The sequence below is a fragment of the Erpetoichthys calabaricus genome, chromosome 1, assembly GCF_900747795.2.
Source record: "Erpetoichthys calabaricus chromosome 1, fErpCal1.3, whole genome shotgun sequence".
Lineage (NCBI taxonomy): Eukaryota > Metazoa > Chordata > Cladistia > Polypteriformes > Polypteridae > Erpetoichthys > Erpetoichthys calabaricus.
Genome location: NC_041394.2, coordinates 149,560,342 through 149,578,945, shown reverse-complemented (window position 1 = coordinate 149,578,945; position 18,604 = coordinate 149,560,342). Strand labels below are relative to the sequence as shown.

The window sequence follows — 18,604 nt, the reverse complement described above, 5'->3', positions numbered from 1 at the left end:
AAACCTTAAGGGAAGCAGGTTACAGTACTAATTCAGTTGTTATCGCACTGAGAAGGGATGTTGAAAGGTAGGCTCACCTGTACAGATCCGATGCTCCAAACACAGCTGCATCATGGGCACTTCCAGGAGTGGCAACGCAAATGTCTCGTATCATGCACCTGTCATCAACAAGGGCCTGGAGAACAATAGATGGCCACCCTTTGCGATTAATGTAATCGCGGTAGCCTTCCATCGGGGGAAGAATAGGCACATGCGTGCCATCCAGCGCACCGTAAATCTGTGGCACAAGATGCACCAAGAAATTGTGGTATGCAATTTCATTGGCCTCCGCTACAGTCGGAAGTCTGATATAATGCCGCATTAATTTTTATTTAATAGCGGTGCACACAGCATCTACACATCGATGGATGGTAGTTTTACTAACCCCGAAAGTTTCTCCAACTACTCTATACTCGGCGCAGGTTGCCAGCTTGTAAAGGGAGATGGCAATCCGCTTTTGGGTTGGAACTGGTGGTCGGTGGCAACCTGTGATGGGTGCAACATCAGGACTGATGAATCCACACAACATCTCAAACGTCGGCCGTGTCATTCTAAAATGTTGCAGCCAGAGATTTTCTGTGAAGTGTCTCTCCACCACCTCCTCCCAGAAGGTCTTATTCCATCGTCTCTCCCATACCCGTGGGTTTCGTCGCACTGGGGTACTTTCTTCGATCTCTAGGGCTATCAGACCAGCAACTGCTTCATTCTGCTGTCGTCTTCGGATATTATGTACAATTCCAATTATTTGTGAAACTGAAATAACAGTAAGCTGACAAATTTCAAAAAACTGTCTGAATAATCTCTCCATTTCTTTGTTTCTTTGTTTAGTGGAGGGGGTGTAACGTGGAAAACAAAAGGTAGATAATTTGTGACATACACAAAATTATGTATGGAAACAGCTCAAGGGCAGATTTTTTTCGCGATACAACAAAACTTATGCGACAGTTCGTTTTGGGGGGGATGACGTCATCACGCACACCATTTTATCGATAAAAAGCCAGTTGGATGGAAACAGGCTGGAGACAGCAAATTTCGCACATTTTTTTTACGTATATTCTATTTGTCGATAACAAAACGTCGCAAAAAACTGGATGGAAACTTAGCTAATGACAACTGGGCAAATGATTCTATCCCATAACAATTGCTTTGTGAAGCAACAACACTAAAAACTTCACTAGCATGCCACCCTTGTTGAAAAATATTTCTTGATAAATATACTGGAGCTTTTCCACTATACATTGAGGTTTTTTAAGTTTCAGCTATATCTGAGCAGAAAGTTGTCATGCTTCCCTTACCGTTTTCTTACACTGTACAAGGGGGGGACTAAAAATTCCCGGAATCGGTCAATACCACGGGAGTAAAGGTGTAGTTATCAACTATACTACTAGGTATTGTATGCCTGCAGTCTTGCTAATCAGTCTGCCAAGAGGCATTGTGATGAGATGATTGAATGCTTATTTCTGTCATTTATTCTTTTTTATTAAATTTATTAAAACCATACAAACAAGTCAAACTTAACAAATTAAATTCAGTTCACTCCCACCCATTCTACAGTTATATGCATGACTTCTGCGATTTTTTTTTCTCCAAGCCAAAATAAAAGCACATCAAGTCATATGGAACATCAAAACAATGATGATAATTTTTTTGACATTAATGAACTTGTTAATAAAGAGTTTCCCAGTAAGTAGACTTTTAATCAGCAACATTTCACTGAACTGCGAGGCATCTGCAGGAAAGCATCAGGAAAAAAACAGTGGGGCATGCAAAACTCCATTTTGCACCATGACAGCACTCCTGCGTATACACTGCACCATGATAGTGCACCAGCACACATTGCATTGTCAGTCAGTTTTTGACCAAAACAATGTGGTTGTTGGTTTGCACTCTCGAATTCTCCATATGTCACTTTCTGAGACCTTTTTTTTTCACAAAATTAAGTTCATGACTGTATGGAAGGCAATTTACAACTGGGGAAGAAATTAAGAAAAAAAAATCACCAAAGGCACTAGACGAAACAACAAAAGACAAGTACAGGAAATGTTTTCAGGAATGGAAGAAGCGTTGACACATGTGTATTGCATCCCAAGGGGTTTATTTTGACCTCATATGTTTGGAACAGAATCCCCTTTTTTTTCCAATTCTGCCCCGATAAATGGGAGGGCACCTAACAAACTGATAAAGGCTTTGCAGTCAACTTAAGAGGTTATTTCAGGATTAAAATAGTCAAAATGTAAACATTCTCAAAATCTCACACAAAAAGTTTTCAATGCCTAATGAAATTGCAAAATTTTGCTTTTGAAAATAGTACAACTGGACTTATATGTGCATTCATTAACATAAATAATTAAGTGTATATGAAAATTAGACATTGTTGGAAATTAAAATGTAATTGTATAGGTTTATATATACATATATTTTAATATTATGAAGTGTTTTCTATGGTTTGTCAAATCAGAGAGGAGAACGTATCAGTTTGCAAGGTAAACATATGACTTCAGGGAAAGATGTGACAAACAATATGTCAAGCGTAATATCAAATGACATTCATGGTTTAAAAAGTCCTAAGAATAGTACAGAATATAAACAGAATTCATTTCTTCATGGCATAAAAAATGCATTGTCACTGAACCAAAAATACTAGAAAAAAGGTGTGCACTGTTCAAAAAGAAGTAAAGAAAATGTGTTTATACCATAAATTAGAATCTTAAAATAGCAATGTGCTTTATCCATAGCTTAAAAGTATTAACAGAAAGAAAAGATATACAAGCAGAATGTATGAAACCGTTAAAAGATGATGACATTCAAGGTGAAAAGGAACAGAATTAGTCTATTCAGTGGTTTTCTTGACAGAAAGCCCAAAGTTGAGATACATAATGAGATATATCTGAGGAAAGACTGAATAAAAGTAAAGCATATTCAAGTTATGAATCATATAAAAGAGGAAGCTGCTGTCAAGATATATTACAAACATAAACGGAAGAATATTTTAGTGCTGACTGTAAATTAAATTAGAAATATAGGACAAAACAAATTAAATCACACAAAAAAAGTTTATAATTTTGTGAACACTGTTCAAACATACTATACTATCAAAACAAACAACACATTATTTAGAACTTGTGCCACAGGGAGATTAAATACCTAACATGGAAACTTGACATTTGGGATTTATTCCGGTAATCTTTTTAGTTCTCTTTCATCAATGTAAAATCCGGTGATTTTATCAGTATAAAGCTAATCCATCTAGCCATTATTGATCCCAATGAGTCCCTGTTTCAGGTTTGGGAGTTCTGGAACTTATTAGGGCAAAAACCAAATCTGGATAAATAACTAATCACTATCACAGTCATCACTTTTGCACACACACACACATTAACCTAAAACACAGTACACAATATGCCTTTGCACTTGAGAGAGCTCACCCATGACTGATTTGGGAAGGGACAGATCGGGACACTTGTTTTACAGGTAATGTAAGTACTATGGCAGCCCACTGGACACAGGCTACATAAATTAGGCCGCCTGTGTATAAATAGCTCTGATTAGTCTGTTTACCATTAGACACATATACAGTACACTCCACAAGGATAAGAAGCTCAGAAAAAAACACCACATAAGAGCTCATGCATGCAGTATAACACAGATTTACACACTTGGTGACCTAGTTTCAACCAGACGTATTAAAACAAAACAATACATGTTAATAATATGCAACTCTAGTAAACCACTGTAATGGTAATATCTGAATTTCTGGTTCATATACGATTTTTTGTATGTTCATATTAATTCTATAAATGTTTTAAATCTGACATTAGTGTGTGTGTGTACAGTTCTTTCAATGTGCCTGAAAGTGAAAAGGAAAAGCGAAATTGAATGAAGTTTTCTGTCAGACTGATGTGACCTAACAGAAAAAATTGAAAACCAATAGCAGGCTGGCTGCTGTACTCCTTAACATTGTTTTCAGTGCAGGATGTCATTGAAATTATCAGCTCTTAACAGCAAGGAAGAAAGGCACATAATAAAAAAAAAGCATAGCTGTTGCTTTGAGTACAATTATCACCGACATATCTGCCCATAAAAACCCATGAGCACAAGAGAGGAGCTAAGGCTGCTATTTGTAAAATATGGAGTCTTTGGATACAGTAGATTAACAAGTTTAAGAAGGGGACATTCAATTTATTACTGCCAATATCTGCCAATTCCATTTCCATCAGAAAACAATGTAGCAATTGGGCTGTGATTGCTCGTGATAGTCTCCACAAATGTTATTAAGTCAGCAATTTTGCTTTCTTTCCCTTGGCACAATGAATTGTATTTGATTTTTTATCTTAAAAGCTGAAACGTTGCATTATCATTGATGTAAAATTATTTAGGATGTCAACATTTACATATGTTTCAGATTCAAGTAGTCAAATGCAGATGACATTCATATAATTTTTCACTTGGTTTAGGACCACACAAATGTCTAATCTGAAAAGCTAGGATTCAATGAGAACAGGTGATGTTCACAAAGATCAGGGGCAAGTTTCACAATAGCTCTATAATGATATTAACACCCTAAAATTTAGATCAAACATTAATTTATAAGGTTCTCACAATGTGTGTAAATTCAGTGCATCTGGAAAGTATTCACAGCGCATCACTTTTTCCACATTTTGTTATGTTACAGCCTTATTCCAAAATGGATTAAATTCATTTTTTTCCTCAGAATTCTATACACAACACCCCATAATGACAACGTGAAAAAAGTTTACTTGAGGTTTTTGCAAATTTATTAAAAATGAAAAAATTGAGAAAGCATATGTACGTAAGTATTCACAGCCTTTGCCATGAAGCTCAAAATTGATCTCAGTTGCATCCTGTTTCCCCTGATCATCCTTGAGATGTTTCTGCAGCTTAATTGGAGTCCACCTGTGGTAAATTCAGTTGATTAGACATGATTTGGAAAGACACACACCTGTCTATATAAGGTCCCACAGTGACAGTTCATGTCAGAGCACAAACCAAGCATGAAGTCAAAGGAATAGTCTGTAGACCTCCAACACAGGATTGTCTCGAGGCACAAATCTGGGGAAGGTTACAGAAAAATTTCTGCTGCTTTGAAGGTCCCAATGAGCACAGTGGCCTCCATCATCCGTAAGTGGAAGAAGTTCAAAACCACCAGGACTCTTCCTAGAGCTGGCCAGCCATCTAAACTGAGCGATCGGGGGAGAAGGGCCTTAGTCAGGGAGTTGACCAAGAACCCGATGATCACTCTGTCAGAGCTACAGAGGTCCTCTGTGGAGAGAGGAGAACCTTTCAGAAGGACAACCATCTCTGCAGCAATCCACCAATCAGGCCTGTATGGTAGAGTGGCCAGACGGAAGCCACTCCTTAGTAAAAGGCACATGGCAGCCTGCCTGGAGTTTGCCAAAAGGCACCTGAAGGTCTCTCAGACCATGAGAAAGAAAATTCTCTGGTCTGATGAGGCAAAGATTGAAGTCTCTGGTGTCAATGCCAGGTGTCACGTTTGGAGGAAACCAGGCACCGCTCATCACCAGGCCAATACCATCCCTACAGTGAAGCATGGTGGTGGTAGCATCATGCTGTGGGGATGTTTTTCAGCGGCAGGGACTGGGAGACTAGTCAGGATAAAGGGAAAGATGACTGCAGCAATGTACAGAGACATCCTGGATGAAAACCTGCTCCAGAGCGCTCTTGACCTCAGACTGGGGCGACGGTTCATCTTTCAGCAGGACAACGACCCTAAGCACACAGCCAAGATATCAAAGGAGTGGCTTCAGGACAACTCTGTGAATGTCCTTGAGTGGCCCAGCCAGAGCCCAGACTTGAATCCGATTGAACATCTCTGGAGGGATCTTAAAATGGCTGTGCACCGACGCTTCCCATCCAACCTGATGGAGCTTGAGAGGTGCTGCAAAGAGGAATGGGCAAAACTGGCCAAGGATAGGTGTGCCAAGCTTGTGGCATCATATTCAAAATGACTTGAGGCTGTAATTGCTGCCAAAGGTGCATCGACAAAGTATTGAGCAAAGGCTGTGAATACTTACGTACATGTGATTTCTCAGCTTTTTTACTTTTAATAAATTTGCAAAAACCTGAAGTAAACTTTTTTCACGTTGCCATTATGGGGTGTTGTGTGTAGAATTCTGAGGAAAAAATGAATTTAATCCATTTTGGAATAAGGCTGTAACATAACAAAATATGGAAAAAGTGATGCGCTGTGAATACTTTCCGGATGCACTGTAAATAGCACACAAAATCCATCATAATGTAGGGCTTCCAGACCCAGCTGTTAGTCAAGAAATACTTTTTAAACTGTCTACCTCTTCCACCAGCTCTAGCAAGATGGCAGTTGCCAGACAGCGTACATGAAATTCACATCATAACAGTTACCTGAACATTTAGAATATGAAGATTTCTACTGAACATTATATAATTGTTCATGATTAATTGCATTAATATAATTGTATGAAAATATTTAATATACTTTGAATTAAATGTAAATTATGTGTACTATTAATAATTGCAAAATTTAGAAGCTAATACAGTACTATTTCGATGTTCTTCAAGTGTTATGAAGAATCTGTGTTCTGTGGTTGCTTTACATTCATGGAGACATTTTATGTATTGGAATTGGTTATGAAGAATAAGAATTGTTATGTTTGGTGAGAGACAGTATGGTTGCAATAAAGAAAACCTACTCATAAGACTATCCACTGAATTGTAAGTTTGTATCTCCAATTACCATCTTATGAGCCCAACACGTACACATTATTTAAGTTAAATTATTAGGCTGTAGTTAATATCCTTTCATACCCCGAGCCTCATGGCACCCAATCACAACTGCTCCAGTGGTTTGCTGTATTGAACATACAGCTGATCTGCAATCTGTAATCACTAAGGTTTTGTAACAGATACTGTGGGAAAAGTGCCTTGGACAGTGTTTCTCAATCACTGGGTCACGACTTGCGATTGTCTAAAATGACAGTGGTTCACAAAGTGGCTTGTTGCTTGGACGATCATACTCGAGTTCCCGAGGGGGACCAACACACCAAAATTGAGTTCAGTTCACCAAGGGAGAACCACCTCCCTGACAATCGCACTAGCCTAGGAGAACCTAGTATGCCTTCATCTGAGGGCCAATTTGGCAGTGTCAGTTAACAGGTGAGAAATCACAAGTATGTTGGTGGTCAACAACTGAATGATATTTATCCTCCTCATGCATATCTGTTGACATCTCTAACTAAACAAGATGGTGACTAAAGAATAATACAACATAGCAAGTCAACAAACCACTACCATGTTGAAACACTATGTATATGTCAAGCTATACTGAAAATGTGCTCCAAATGTTTTCACATATCGTCAGGTGGAATACAAATTTCACCTTAACCTTGCTTCACCGTGATAGCTATATGTGCAATGCTGCACAACAATGCTATTAAAGAAGAGTAAGGGGTAATGGAGGTTAGAAATGCAAAACTTCTTATTCTTATGTCAAATGGTGTATATCAGGCTGGAGTGGAATCTAGGCAGAGCATTAACACTAGCATTTCTACATACTTATTTTGTCTTGTACACTATTTTCTAAGTAAAATATTTTTGCACTTCATTGTATTTGAGTTATTCCCTATATATTTAAGTAATAAGTGCAATTTGTACTATCTGAAGAAGTGAGGGAATTTTCAAAAATACATAATTAAATTAATTTACGTAATTTAAGGACTGTGGAAAAACTGCAGATTAGATAAATCTACTCTATATATATATAAAATCTTAAGCCTAAAACTGCAATGATTTTGTGCAATGATTTTATGTGATGTTTTTTGTCACGCTTTAAATCAGGCCTATTTTAAAACCTACATATATATGTTTGGTATCATTCTTTTCAGAATTTATCAAACTTTAATGTGATGTTATTAGAGTTTCAGATTCTTATTCAATTTTTAAATTATAAGCTAAAAAATATCAAGAACTCATGTCCCGCGAGACAAGACTTTGTGCCAAGAGATTTAACCACGCCGAGGCCGGAAATAAAACACAAAGAGTAGGACAGCTGCTGTACAGGCTTTTAAATGTTTGAAGCGCCACGCAAGATGCAGATCACGCAGCACGACAGCAGTAGCAAGCCAGTAGCTGATCGAGCAAAAGGAGGTAAAAAAAAAAAAAAACTGTATTTGTTTCCCACTGTATCACCGTTTAAGAGGGGGTTTTATAGGAGCAACCACGTCTCCTTGGGGTGCGTTCAGCCCCCCTCTTCACAACACAAAGTGGCTGCCACGTAGCGCAGACCGGGAGGATTGGCGAATGAAGTGAGCAGGGGGCAAATCCCCCAAGTTAAATATATACAGAAACAACTTAAAATTGCCAAAAGTGTGCACAAGTGATGTCTATGTGTGTAAAAAGAGAGTAAAGTTAGGTTGTGATATGCAAACCTATTCTCTTTACTGTCTCACCCCACTTTTGTCTTACTTCACTATTAAAAAGGCTTTTGTGGGTCTTAGTAAACAACAAAACTCAATTTTCATCTAAAAGAAGAACACACTCTTCTTCAGAAAAGTGGAGGTTTCTTTTACAGAATATGTTGTCATTTGTTTTACATTCATCTTAAATTTCTTGTAACTAAAACTAAACCTGGATTTATGGCAGGGATGGAAGCCACAAGAAAAAAAACGGTTAGGTTTGAAATTTATAACAATTTATCAAAACCTGACCAAGATTTGCTATTTTCAAATTAAAAAATTAAAGAGTCTAGTTATGATAGAGCCAATGCTTCCATTGCCTTGATAGTCAACACGTACCTGAAACAGAAATGTAGTTTACACCAAAAAATAGACTTTTTAACTTAATTTTTTATCACTATAGTTAAAAATGTTACTTTGTAAGATTTTATAGAAACCTAAATATCATTCTGTCAGAGGATCGCATGCCTCATTCAGGAGCTAAGCATTCCTGCTCTCCAACTATAATAAATAATACTATGATTGCATGTTTTTCAAATAGTTAATAGAACAGACCTGACCTGAATTAAACAGATTTTACTATATATAATGGACAAAAATATTTTTCCCACAAATTATAGGAAAAAAATTGAAAAAAATAAACCTTAAGATAATAATATATATTTATCAAAAACAAGTAATTAAAGGCATTTAATCTAGCAAAATAATTTTTCTAAATAGTGGTACAATACTGTATAGATCAAAGATCTACTTAATGATAGTTTATATAAAGTAGGAGGAACATTTTTGTTAAACCATGGACATGTTAAAAGAATTATGAGACTCTGTAAGGCTGGGAACATTAGAGAAATAACTACAAAGGGCTGTGAGAGTGAAGTAAGACCTGCCTACTATTTATTTTATGCACATACCAAGTGCATCTAACAGCCTAGAACTAGCAGTATTTTTTTTTTTTTACATTAAATTAATTACTCTCCTTCATTGTCATAGCAGGTACAACACACATAACGGATCAGAATAAAACATGGCCAACACTGTGAAAGTGAAAAATGTCCAAATGGTCTATTTCTCCCATGTTTCCCTTGCCTTTTCAGATTGTTTGATTAAAAAATTACACTACTTGTTACTTTCTTCAATTAATTACACCATAAATTAAATTGTACTTACCGGCCAATTAAGAAATGGGGCATTGCAATTAAAAATGTTCCAATGGCCATTAGAAGACAACCAGCTCCAATAATTTTTGGTCTATGCATCTTTGCCCCGAAATAACTTACAAAAGCAATCACCAGTAAATTGCCTAGAGAGACATAATAATTGATTCTTTTAATCATTTTTATACCATTATTTAAAATACAATTTGTAATGTAAACACAAAAAATGTTATTTAATATTCAAAAAATTAGTTTGATGCTAACTGAAGCAAAAACAGAATTTGCACTCTTATTACTCTTTATTTTTATTCATCACTATAAAACTATATTTAAACTTTAAAATTTGTGAAATGGGAACAACAGGAACATGGGGCTGATTAGGCAACTTATTATTATCATTGCACATAGAAAAAAATATATTTTGATAAGTTAAGGTGACACCATGATTAGCTGAAATGCTGCTGCAGCCACTTTCTTTGTGGAGTTTGTATATTTTCCATCCAAGTTTGTGTTTCTACTGTATACTTGGTGCTCCAGTTTCCATCCCAAATCTATAAACATGCATTTCAGAATGAAAAGGAACTCCTAATTACCCATTCAATTCAAAACCCACCTTGCATAAAAACAAACACAAAACACAGTAATTTGGCAAACTTTATTCTGTAACTTGATTCACTAAGAGCCCTCTAGAACAAAAACAAACACTCATCTACCACTATACAGCATTAGGGAAGGTGCTGCTCTGGTCATTCATTATTCACTAGACCACTTCACCTGGGGTTATAACATTTCTTGGAGCAGAAGCAGATGGGATCTTTTTTATTATATCACCTTCATACTAATTTTAAAGTGATTTTTTATGTGTTTCTTGTTTCACTTTTTTTCTTAAGTGCCCCACTCCAACCCCACTACTTGTCACCAGATTGTCAGATTGGCAATGGTCGTTCAGTATGTTGGCATCTTCTAAGGATGCTGGTATATTTCCCAGCAGCCAAATGCTCTGGCAGGATGTGGATGTAGGTATGGGTACTGGTTGTCTTTCTCATATCATCTGGGTGGGAATGAGATATACCTTCATATTTTGGGGTTTTTGTTTGTAACTTACTATCTGTATAATCGACTTCATAATTTCTATTTTTAATTTTTAAAAAGTCCAAAACATTTAAACAAATAAAAGTAGAAAAATGATAAAATGTAACAATATTTATAACTGGAAATTATTCAAAATGAATTACATCAAATAAAACACAAAGGCCATTATGATTACTATAGTCATCAATATTACCCCTGCCTGAAACTCACAACTGGGGATACATACACTTTATTTAAGTAATTTCTTATTATATATACTTTTCAATTCCAGCACATAGTTTTAAATATCATATGTTAGAAAGTTTAACATTTATTAATAAGAGTAGGCATTTAATTTTGAATAAGTACCACTTACCAATTTCAAAGCTTCCATCAACAACTCCTATCAAATAACTAGGAATATCAAAGCGCCGTTCCAACTGGGTTATTGTACTTTTCATATAACTTCCAGATAAAGCCTTAGCAAAATATGCAAATGACAGTGCCATGAGAAAAATCTGTAGAGAACAGAACAATTCAGGTACATTAGCTTACCTATGTAATGAAAGCTGTGTATATTGAATATATTTCAAAGTAAAATGAGCTTTCAGAAACAGAAGAACACATTAATACAATTCTTTTCTATATATAGCCTATATTTTTGACTGAACATGTTTTGATTGTACATTTTTACAATTTCCTGTTGCATGGCAAAGTAGTCTACTGGATAGAAAATTTTCCATTAGTTATGATTTACGCATGCATTGTTTACTAAGGCCTACTCAGCCAGTAATGTGCACAAGATTGGAACCAAGAACAGATGGGAGGTCAGGCAAGGGCACAATAAAACACAGCCAGCCAGACCGGCTGGGATATTTAAAGAAAACAATCAGCCTATCAAAATGTTGGTAAACTGGGAAAAAGAGATAAGGAACACTGTGAACCTCATGAGAAAACATAAACCCCATAACATGGGCAATCCAAAATCAAGCCAACACTGAAGTAAACAGAAGATATGATACAAAGGCCCTGTGACAGTGCCAACCGTTAATAAAGGTTTGTATAATTAAAAATACTTAAACCTATCCTTGTCAGAGGTAAAAAAACAAATCAGTATTTTTCACAGTGAATTTTGTCAGATCTTTTTGTAAATTTAACTCATTCATATAGAGTGCAAAGTAATCAAGCCATCAATCTATGTGAAAAAGTTTCCGTCCTCCTATCACATTTGTTTTTCTACAGTCAACATCATGCCTCGATCACTAGAAATTACTTAAAAACTTTGGAAGAAAGACTAAAATTGTTGACAAAGCATTTTCTATTGCCTTAAGCCTCCATTAAATCACTGTTTGAGCCATACTGTCTAAATCTGAAACAGAAGTCAATATTCAGAGGAATGGACAGTGAGGGGTAAAAAAAAAGCCACAAAGAACTATATAATGAATTTAATTTCTTTCTTCATTCAGCTAAGGTCACTCTTTAAGACTTCTCAGTTAGAAAGAAAGTAATCAATGACAGAATAATAAGGCAAAAACCACTGCTCACTAATAAGAACTTGAGTCCTCATTTGAAATTTGTTGAAATGCCCCATGTTGATTTTCAATAATTTTAGGATAAGTTAAAGCACAACTTCAGAGACAATGATGTAAAGCACATACACAAGTCAACATCAGAATGATTATAAAAAAAGAGTTTTAGAATTCCATACTCAGTGTCAAGACATAAACCTCACTGAGATGTAGCAACCGGAACTGAAGCAGTTCAACAAGTAATGGGCTTGTGGCAAATCAGTAACAACAGGAAACATCTGTTTTCAATATTAATGTTAAAGGTGGCATAACCAATTATTTTAGGGACTTACATCTTAACTTGGTTAGACAGAATTCATTTTATTTAAAACCAGGCTTTGACTGAAGATCTGAATGCCATGTGAAATATGTAATACTTATGAAAAACAAAACAAGAAGTGGCTTTGCAGCATACATCACCTCAAAATGCATTACCATTGAAATCAATCTGCCCCACTCAAAAATACGGTTTAAAGTGTTAAGATAATATTTTAAATCATTTATCACATCATTATTTATTATGATATGCAAATACAGTAAATCCTTGCTATCCACAGATTTCGTTGCTATGGATTCTCTTATTCATCTTGTGGCGGTCGGCTGGGGGCTTATGCCCAGCCGGGACACCTGGAAGGACCAGAAGAGGGATTATACCTTCCCTGGGCCACAAGAGGGTGGCCGCCCTGGTCTGTATGGGGGCCACGGGAACCGAGCATGGAAGCTCAACCCTATTGGGCCCCGTGGCCACCATAAGGGGGCGCCCTGAGGACTGAGGAGCCTTGGGTGTCAGCACTTCTGCCACACCCGGAAGAACTGCTGGAAGGAATACCATCATGGGAAACTTAAAAAACTCAAACAAATTGGATTAAAAAAGTATTCTCTTTGGCGATTTTTTTTTAATTTCCTGGTTTTAAAGATTATTTCTGACATGAAGATCATCAGAGGGCACCTGGAGCACATCCGGGTGGATATAAAAGAGGCCGCCTTGCTCCAGTTGATGGCTAGAGTCGAGAGGAAGAAGACAAAGTTCGGGAGGAGTGGAGGAAAGGTGGCAGGAGAAGTCCGGAGAGAGAGAAAAGGACTCTTATAAAGGTGTTTGGTGCAAGAGCACTGTGTTGTGTGCCAAACTATCCTCTTTAATAAAACCCCTGTGTGCGTCCAGTGTCCGTGTGTGTGTGTCTTCTGGTGAAGTGCGCATGCGTGGGGCACGGTGCGATGCTTCAAAGGCCGCCTGACGCGTCACACAAGACATAGAGGGCGGGACCTATAAAATATCACGCGGAAGATCCAATCGGATTTCGGTAAATGAGGTAAGACCTAAAACAGAAAACACGAAAAATCCAATCGGGTACTGAGACGCGGAGACCAGCTCCCCCATTGTTGTGCAAGTGTTCACTCTGAGGATGTCAGATTTGCAATTAAGAAGCTTGACCCGGTGAAGTGTAAAGTAAAAGTAGATTTATTTTCACGCACATTACATCAGTTGCTGGAGAGAATCTGCTGATTGCCCACTGTTGTGACAGAAAATTAAACGCATATTACGGACAGCGAAGCCAGTATTACTGTCAGAGAAAATTACAGGCATTTTACGGAAAAAATTTAATGAGGTAAAAGGTCCCTTGCCATTTAATATAGACTGTTCCTACTAATGTTTATGGACTACTGTTCTAGCGCTTGTTATTGTAAAGGGCTTAACGTCTAGTTGTAAATAAACCGTGTGTTTTTGCAACATCTGGTGTCTGTCTGTCTGTGTCTGGGGCTAACTACCACAACCTGTATAAAAACATAAACCATTTCATAACATAATTTCTACGGTCTACTTGTGTTAATTCACCACCATGCGCAGTAGAAAAAATAGGATGCTGTAGGCTTCTGTTGTGCTAACAAGTCTCCATGTTCTCATAACATTCCATTTGTTCTCAGTGTTTTACACTGTTTTTCAGATAAATGTATTAAATTATAACAATGACAGCAAAGCAACATGCTAATAGAAGAGTGTTGCCAATTGTTGCTAAACACAAAAGCATTGTGATGAGTTCAGTTGCGTTTTGGAACACAAAAGTTTGTGTTTATGATAAACAGTAGCAAAAATGTATAGAAAATTGGGTACAACTAAACCTAACCCCATTTTTTAACACAGGATCAATGCTTCAATATCCAAGGTTTCCATTTCAGTTGCCGGAACGCAATCACATAGGATAACAAGAATAGATTATGCATTTATTAATGAAGTTTACAATTTATGGGGAGGGGTGGTGGATAGTGAAATTCAGATAAAAATACATCAGTAACAAATAGGAAAAGGCTATTATATAATTGAATTTTTTTCTTGTACTCTCTTCTGTTTGTAATTGTACCCTGTCTTGTCATGGATAGGGAACACTTATTATATCTTACTGATGACTTTTTTCTTAAGTCTTTAGTTTTCCATTATGTTACTGTTAACAAGACAGTGTCTTTTTTATTACAACTTTATTGTGGGATTCATGTGGTATATTTTAAGATGAGCTTTTAGCACAATCACACATTTTAGTTTTTGACAAAGCTTTTCTTTTAGTAATCAAATACTTTTTGATAGTCTGAAAAGTGAATTAAAAGATAACATTCTGCATTTTCAACAGGGTCCCATTATAAAGAAAAGCCTTAAAACTTACTGAAAATATCCATCTTTCAATCCAAAATGTTACGGAGTATCAAACCCCATCTTTAGATTACACAGTGTGGACGCTAGGGGGTGCTACTGAGTCTCAAACCCCAGACACAAATGACATGAACACAAGAAAAGGATCACACAAGGACAATGCATCCTCTCTGTTCTGTCTTCTCCTTTAGACTCCTTTCCAGACTCCTCTTCCTCCCACAAGTGTTGCCCTCTTCCTCCTGACTCCAACTTAACTTGGGTGAGGTTGAGTGACTCCTTTTATCTTGGACCTGGGAGTACTTCCGGTGGCAGGGCATAGACTGATGGAAGTACTTTTCCGGGTCAGTAAGAAGTTCCCTAACGCAGGGAGCATAACTTCCTGTAGTGCCCTCTGGTGGCACCCATGGACCCAAGCCGGGTTGCCTCACAGCACTACAAGTCCCATGATGCCTTACAGTTATGGGAATGGGTCTTGAAGGATAGGGGTGCTGCCATCTAGCGGTTTGGGGAGGCATATGTTTACGAGACTGCGCCCCCTTCCATTTTTCAGTCATATTGGCTTCCTGGCCAGTTAAGAGAATTGTACCAATCCCAGTCAGGACACCCATCCATACATGTGTTCCTTCACAACATATATTGCCAAGTAACATTTCCAAGTTGTTTTAAGAAAGTAAAAAAGCAAAAAATCAAACCATTGTTATGAGATTCTGTCATGTGACAGGATGTGCACTTCACATTGCCAGCTACCCCATTTGTCTTTCTCTACAGCCTTCACTGTATCCAAAACCTAGAATTTTTGCATCTGTTACTTATTCGTTGCTTGTAGTGGTGGCTGGCAAATACTTTTAAGCTCATGTTTTCACGGAGAAAGTGGATCATAAAAGTCCTGACACAATGGGCTTTAATGGCAACCCAGGTTGAACAACAGGAGACAATATCAAAACATCCATGAAAAATCTCAGATTACTTGGTTTGCATAATCCAAATGTATGGTATGCGCAAGACATCACAAAAACATGTTCTGTGCCTAAAATACTCCTAAAACGAACCATTTCTGGTAAATGCTCTCGTGCGTGAAAGACTTTAGATTATGCAAAACAAGTAAATTGAGATGGTGTTATAACCATTTCAATGGCTTGAATGCTAAAAATTAGGAAGGGAATTAATACAGTAGATGTTCTTGCATTAAAATAAGTAATAATAATAATAAGTAGAACAAAGAGGCATAAAAGGAAGATGATCTGAGAGTAAATTTTGCACAATGTAAGAATGTTTTTCTTCACACTGAAAACCACAGATATGTAAAGTAGTCACTATGTACTGTAGCAGACAGAAGGATTTTGGGGTTCTTAAATCTTGACTTGACGGTATTTTGCAAAAGTGAATTCCTGAACTTGTTCTTTTGTTAGTGGCTGTACTCTTTGAAAAATTGCTGGCCCAACTGAGTTTGGTTCTTATTTTGTACCAGAGTCTTTTAAGGTAGGTTGTATATCCTTACAGCCCTGAACTGGAATTGGCAAAGGTTAAGAAAACACAGAGATAAAATTCATTATTTATGTTTAATCAGACAAGGCCATAATGATAGAAACTTTCTCTTGTGAAGCAGAGTATAACTTTGATGCTTAAAGATGAAATTATAATTGGATGTACAATTTAGTTTTATAGTAGGGGGCTTAATCTAAAGTCAGTAAGGCCTCTCTCTCACTCCTGTCTTACAGTTGCTCCCAAGGAGAAGCCCCAGGCAGGTTTAAGGATAGTCAAAGGCACAGGAGTTTTTACCAGGGACCAAGAGGGACACCATATGAACATAACAACATCAAAAAATTGACAAACAAGATGAAACCTTTCAGTCAATCAAGCTTGCTTGTTTAGCTTATAGCTAAGCTGTCCCAATATCTCATCCAGATACTTCTTAAAGGTTATCAAGGTTTCTGCTTCCAGTACATGGCTTGGTAGTTTGTTTCACATTCCCACAATTGTTAAAATGAGCCTTAAATTGCAGTGAACAAAACACTGGCTGCTGTTGTTTGAACATGTGCTTACTTAAACTATTCATTACTGTATATTCAACTAGACAGCCTTCTTTGCCTACATGGTTAATGATGAAGACATTTCCAAGGGTGTGATTAGGTGAAGACCATCCTGGTCTGAATGGATGTGAATTATTTTTTGATTGTATTACTTGTCATGGACTGTGCATTACAGATATAGTGTAGAAATATATGGTTACTCAGTAATGCATGTGGTTCCATAAAACCATTGAAGAGCATCCAAAGTCTTTTAATCTGGACAAGTGAGTAAAGCGAGGTTTAGAGTATTCAACTAATCATAAACTGATGTTGACTTGTTTCATGTGCTTGGAGGATCAGATGTAAAGACCCCGAAAATACAAAAAATGGACAAAGAGAACTTCTGGAACTCTTAACAGGTTACTCTTTACTGGATATACAGTACTCAGCTTTCTACTCCAGCATCTCTGGAGTAGTAATTAATCCAGCACAAGCTCTTGCCTTGCATACACTGCTGCTGTTAGAGGTGGAGGAATCTGTGGCCGTGAATGGATTAAGAAAATTTGATGCCGAATAAGTAAATTATAAAAAATCAAAGTGGTGAGAAAAAATTACCTTAAGCTGAGAAAAACAAAGCTGAGGTCTGTGGAAAAATGATATAGATTTCTGTTTGACTGGCAGGTGAACAGCCCAAGAAGAAAAACCATTTTCTTTAGATGAAGTCTCCATAATGCAATCCCTTGGCATTGTTCAGATAACACTGAAATAAATATATATATATATATATGTTAACATGGAATTGTAGACATTAGCAGGTTGCTGACTGCTTAAAATAAATCCTGTTTATTAAGTTTTAAATTTAACCATGATTTAATAATCATAGCATGAAATAATTTTACTACTTACAATGTCATAGACACAGCAGAAAATTAGCAATGAAACATTTTATTAAACAGTCTTCACAGTGAGCAGTATCTTAAAGCTGCTTAAGAAAACAGTTTAACATGGTACTCTAAAATCTAACTTTACGAAAAACCATTGATACAGAATGATCTTTAATTTTGCAATTATATTTTACATATTTTTTCTTAAATCTCAATTGACTTTAGTGTAACACAATCTCAAAAGCCACAAATGCATGACTAAACAGGATACATGCTCCATCACATCTCTTATATATATTTCTCTTCTGGTTCGTCCTGCTTCCACTTCAAAACCGGTCCCGCCCACACGCAGCCGACACGGCATTTCTCGATTCCTATTCGTCGTCTTCCATGTCATGCACTATACTGGCCTGCTGAGCGTAATACATCCAACAAGTACTCGAGGTGCTGCTACAATGGTAAAGTAGCTTTACCACCTTTGCGGGAGCCACCTGTGTCTTTACAACAGCTTCTTATACAGCAAACATCAGAAGGTAAAAATTATCGTGAACACATTTGAGAATACAACTCTTCTCTAGCGTTTGCTTCCATGGGTGCATAGATAACTCAACCTCCTGGCCACGGACCATCCTGTTTTAAAATACACAGGCAAATTTATCACCAAATCTCTTCACTATACGCTAACACTTCTACCTCTCCAGGATATGGACAGTTGTATGTTTTTGATACAGCGCAAGCTACTGATACAATTGCAGTGATTTTCGTCGGAG

General features: G+C 37.0%; 1 protein-coding gene across 3 annotated transcripts in view; it reads right to left on the bottom strand.

The window, feature by feature from the left end:
- Positions 1-18,604, bottom strand: part of LOC114655881 (solute carrier organic anion transporter family member 1C1-like) — a 107,539-nt gene that overhangs the window by 69,195 nt on the left and 19,740 nt on the right. For 2 of the 3 annotated variants that reach the window (XM_028807170.2, XM_051919635.1), the window contains exons 2-4: positions 17,566-17,710; positions 11,109-11,250; positions 9,675-9,807 (exon numbers count right to left, since the gene is read on the bottom strand). In XM_028807170.2, coding sequence (XP_028663003.1) covers positions 9,675-9,807; positions 11,109-11,250; positions 17,566-17,697 — 407 coding nt within the window. In that variant the 5' untranslated portion in view covers positions 17,698-17,710. The remainder of the gene's footprint in view (positions 1-9,674; positions 9,808-11,108; positions 11,251-17,565; positions 17,711-18,604) is intronic. The other variant, XM_051919629.1, reaches the window with a different exon arrangement.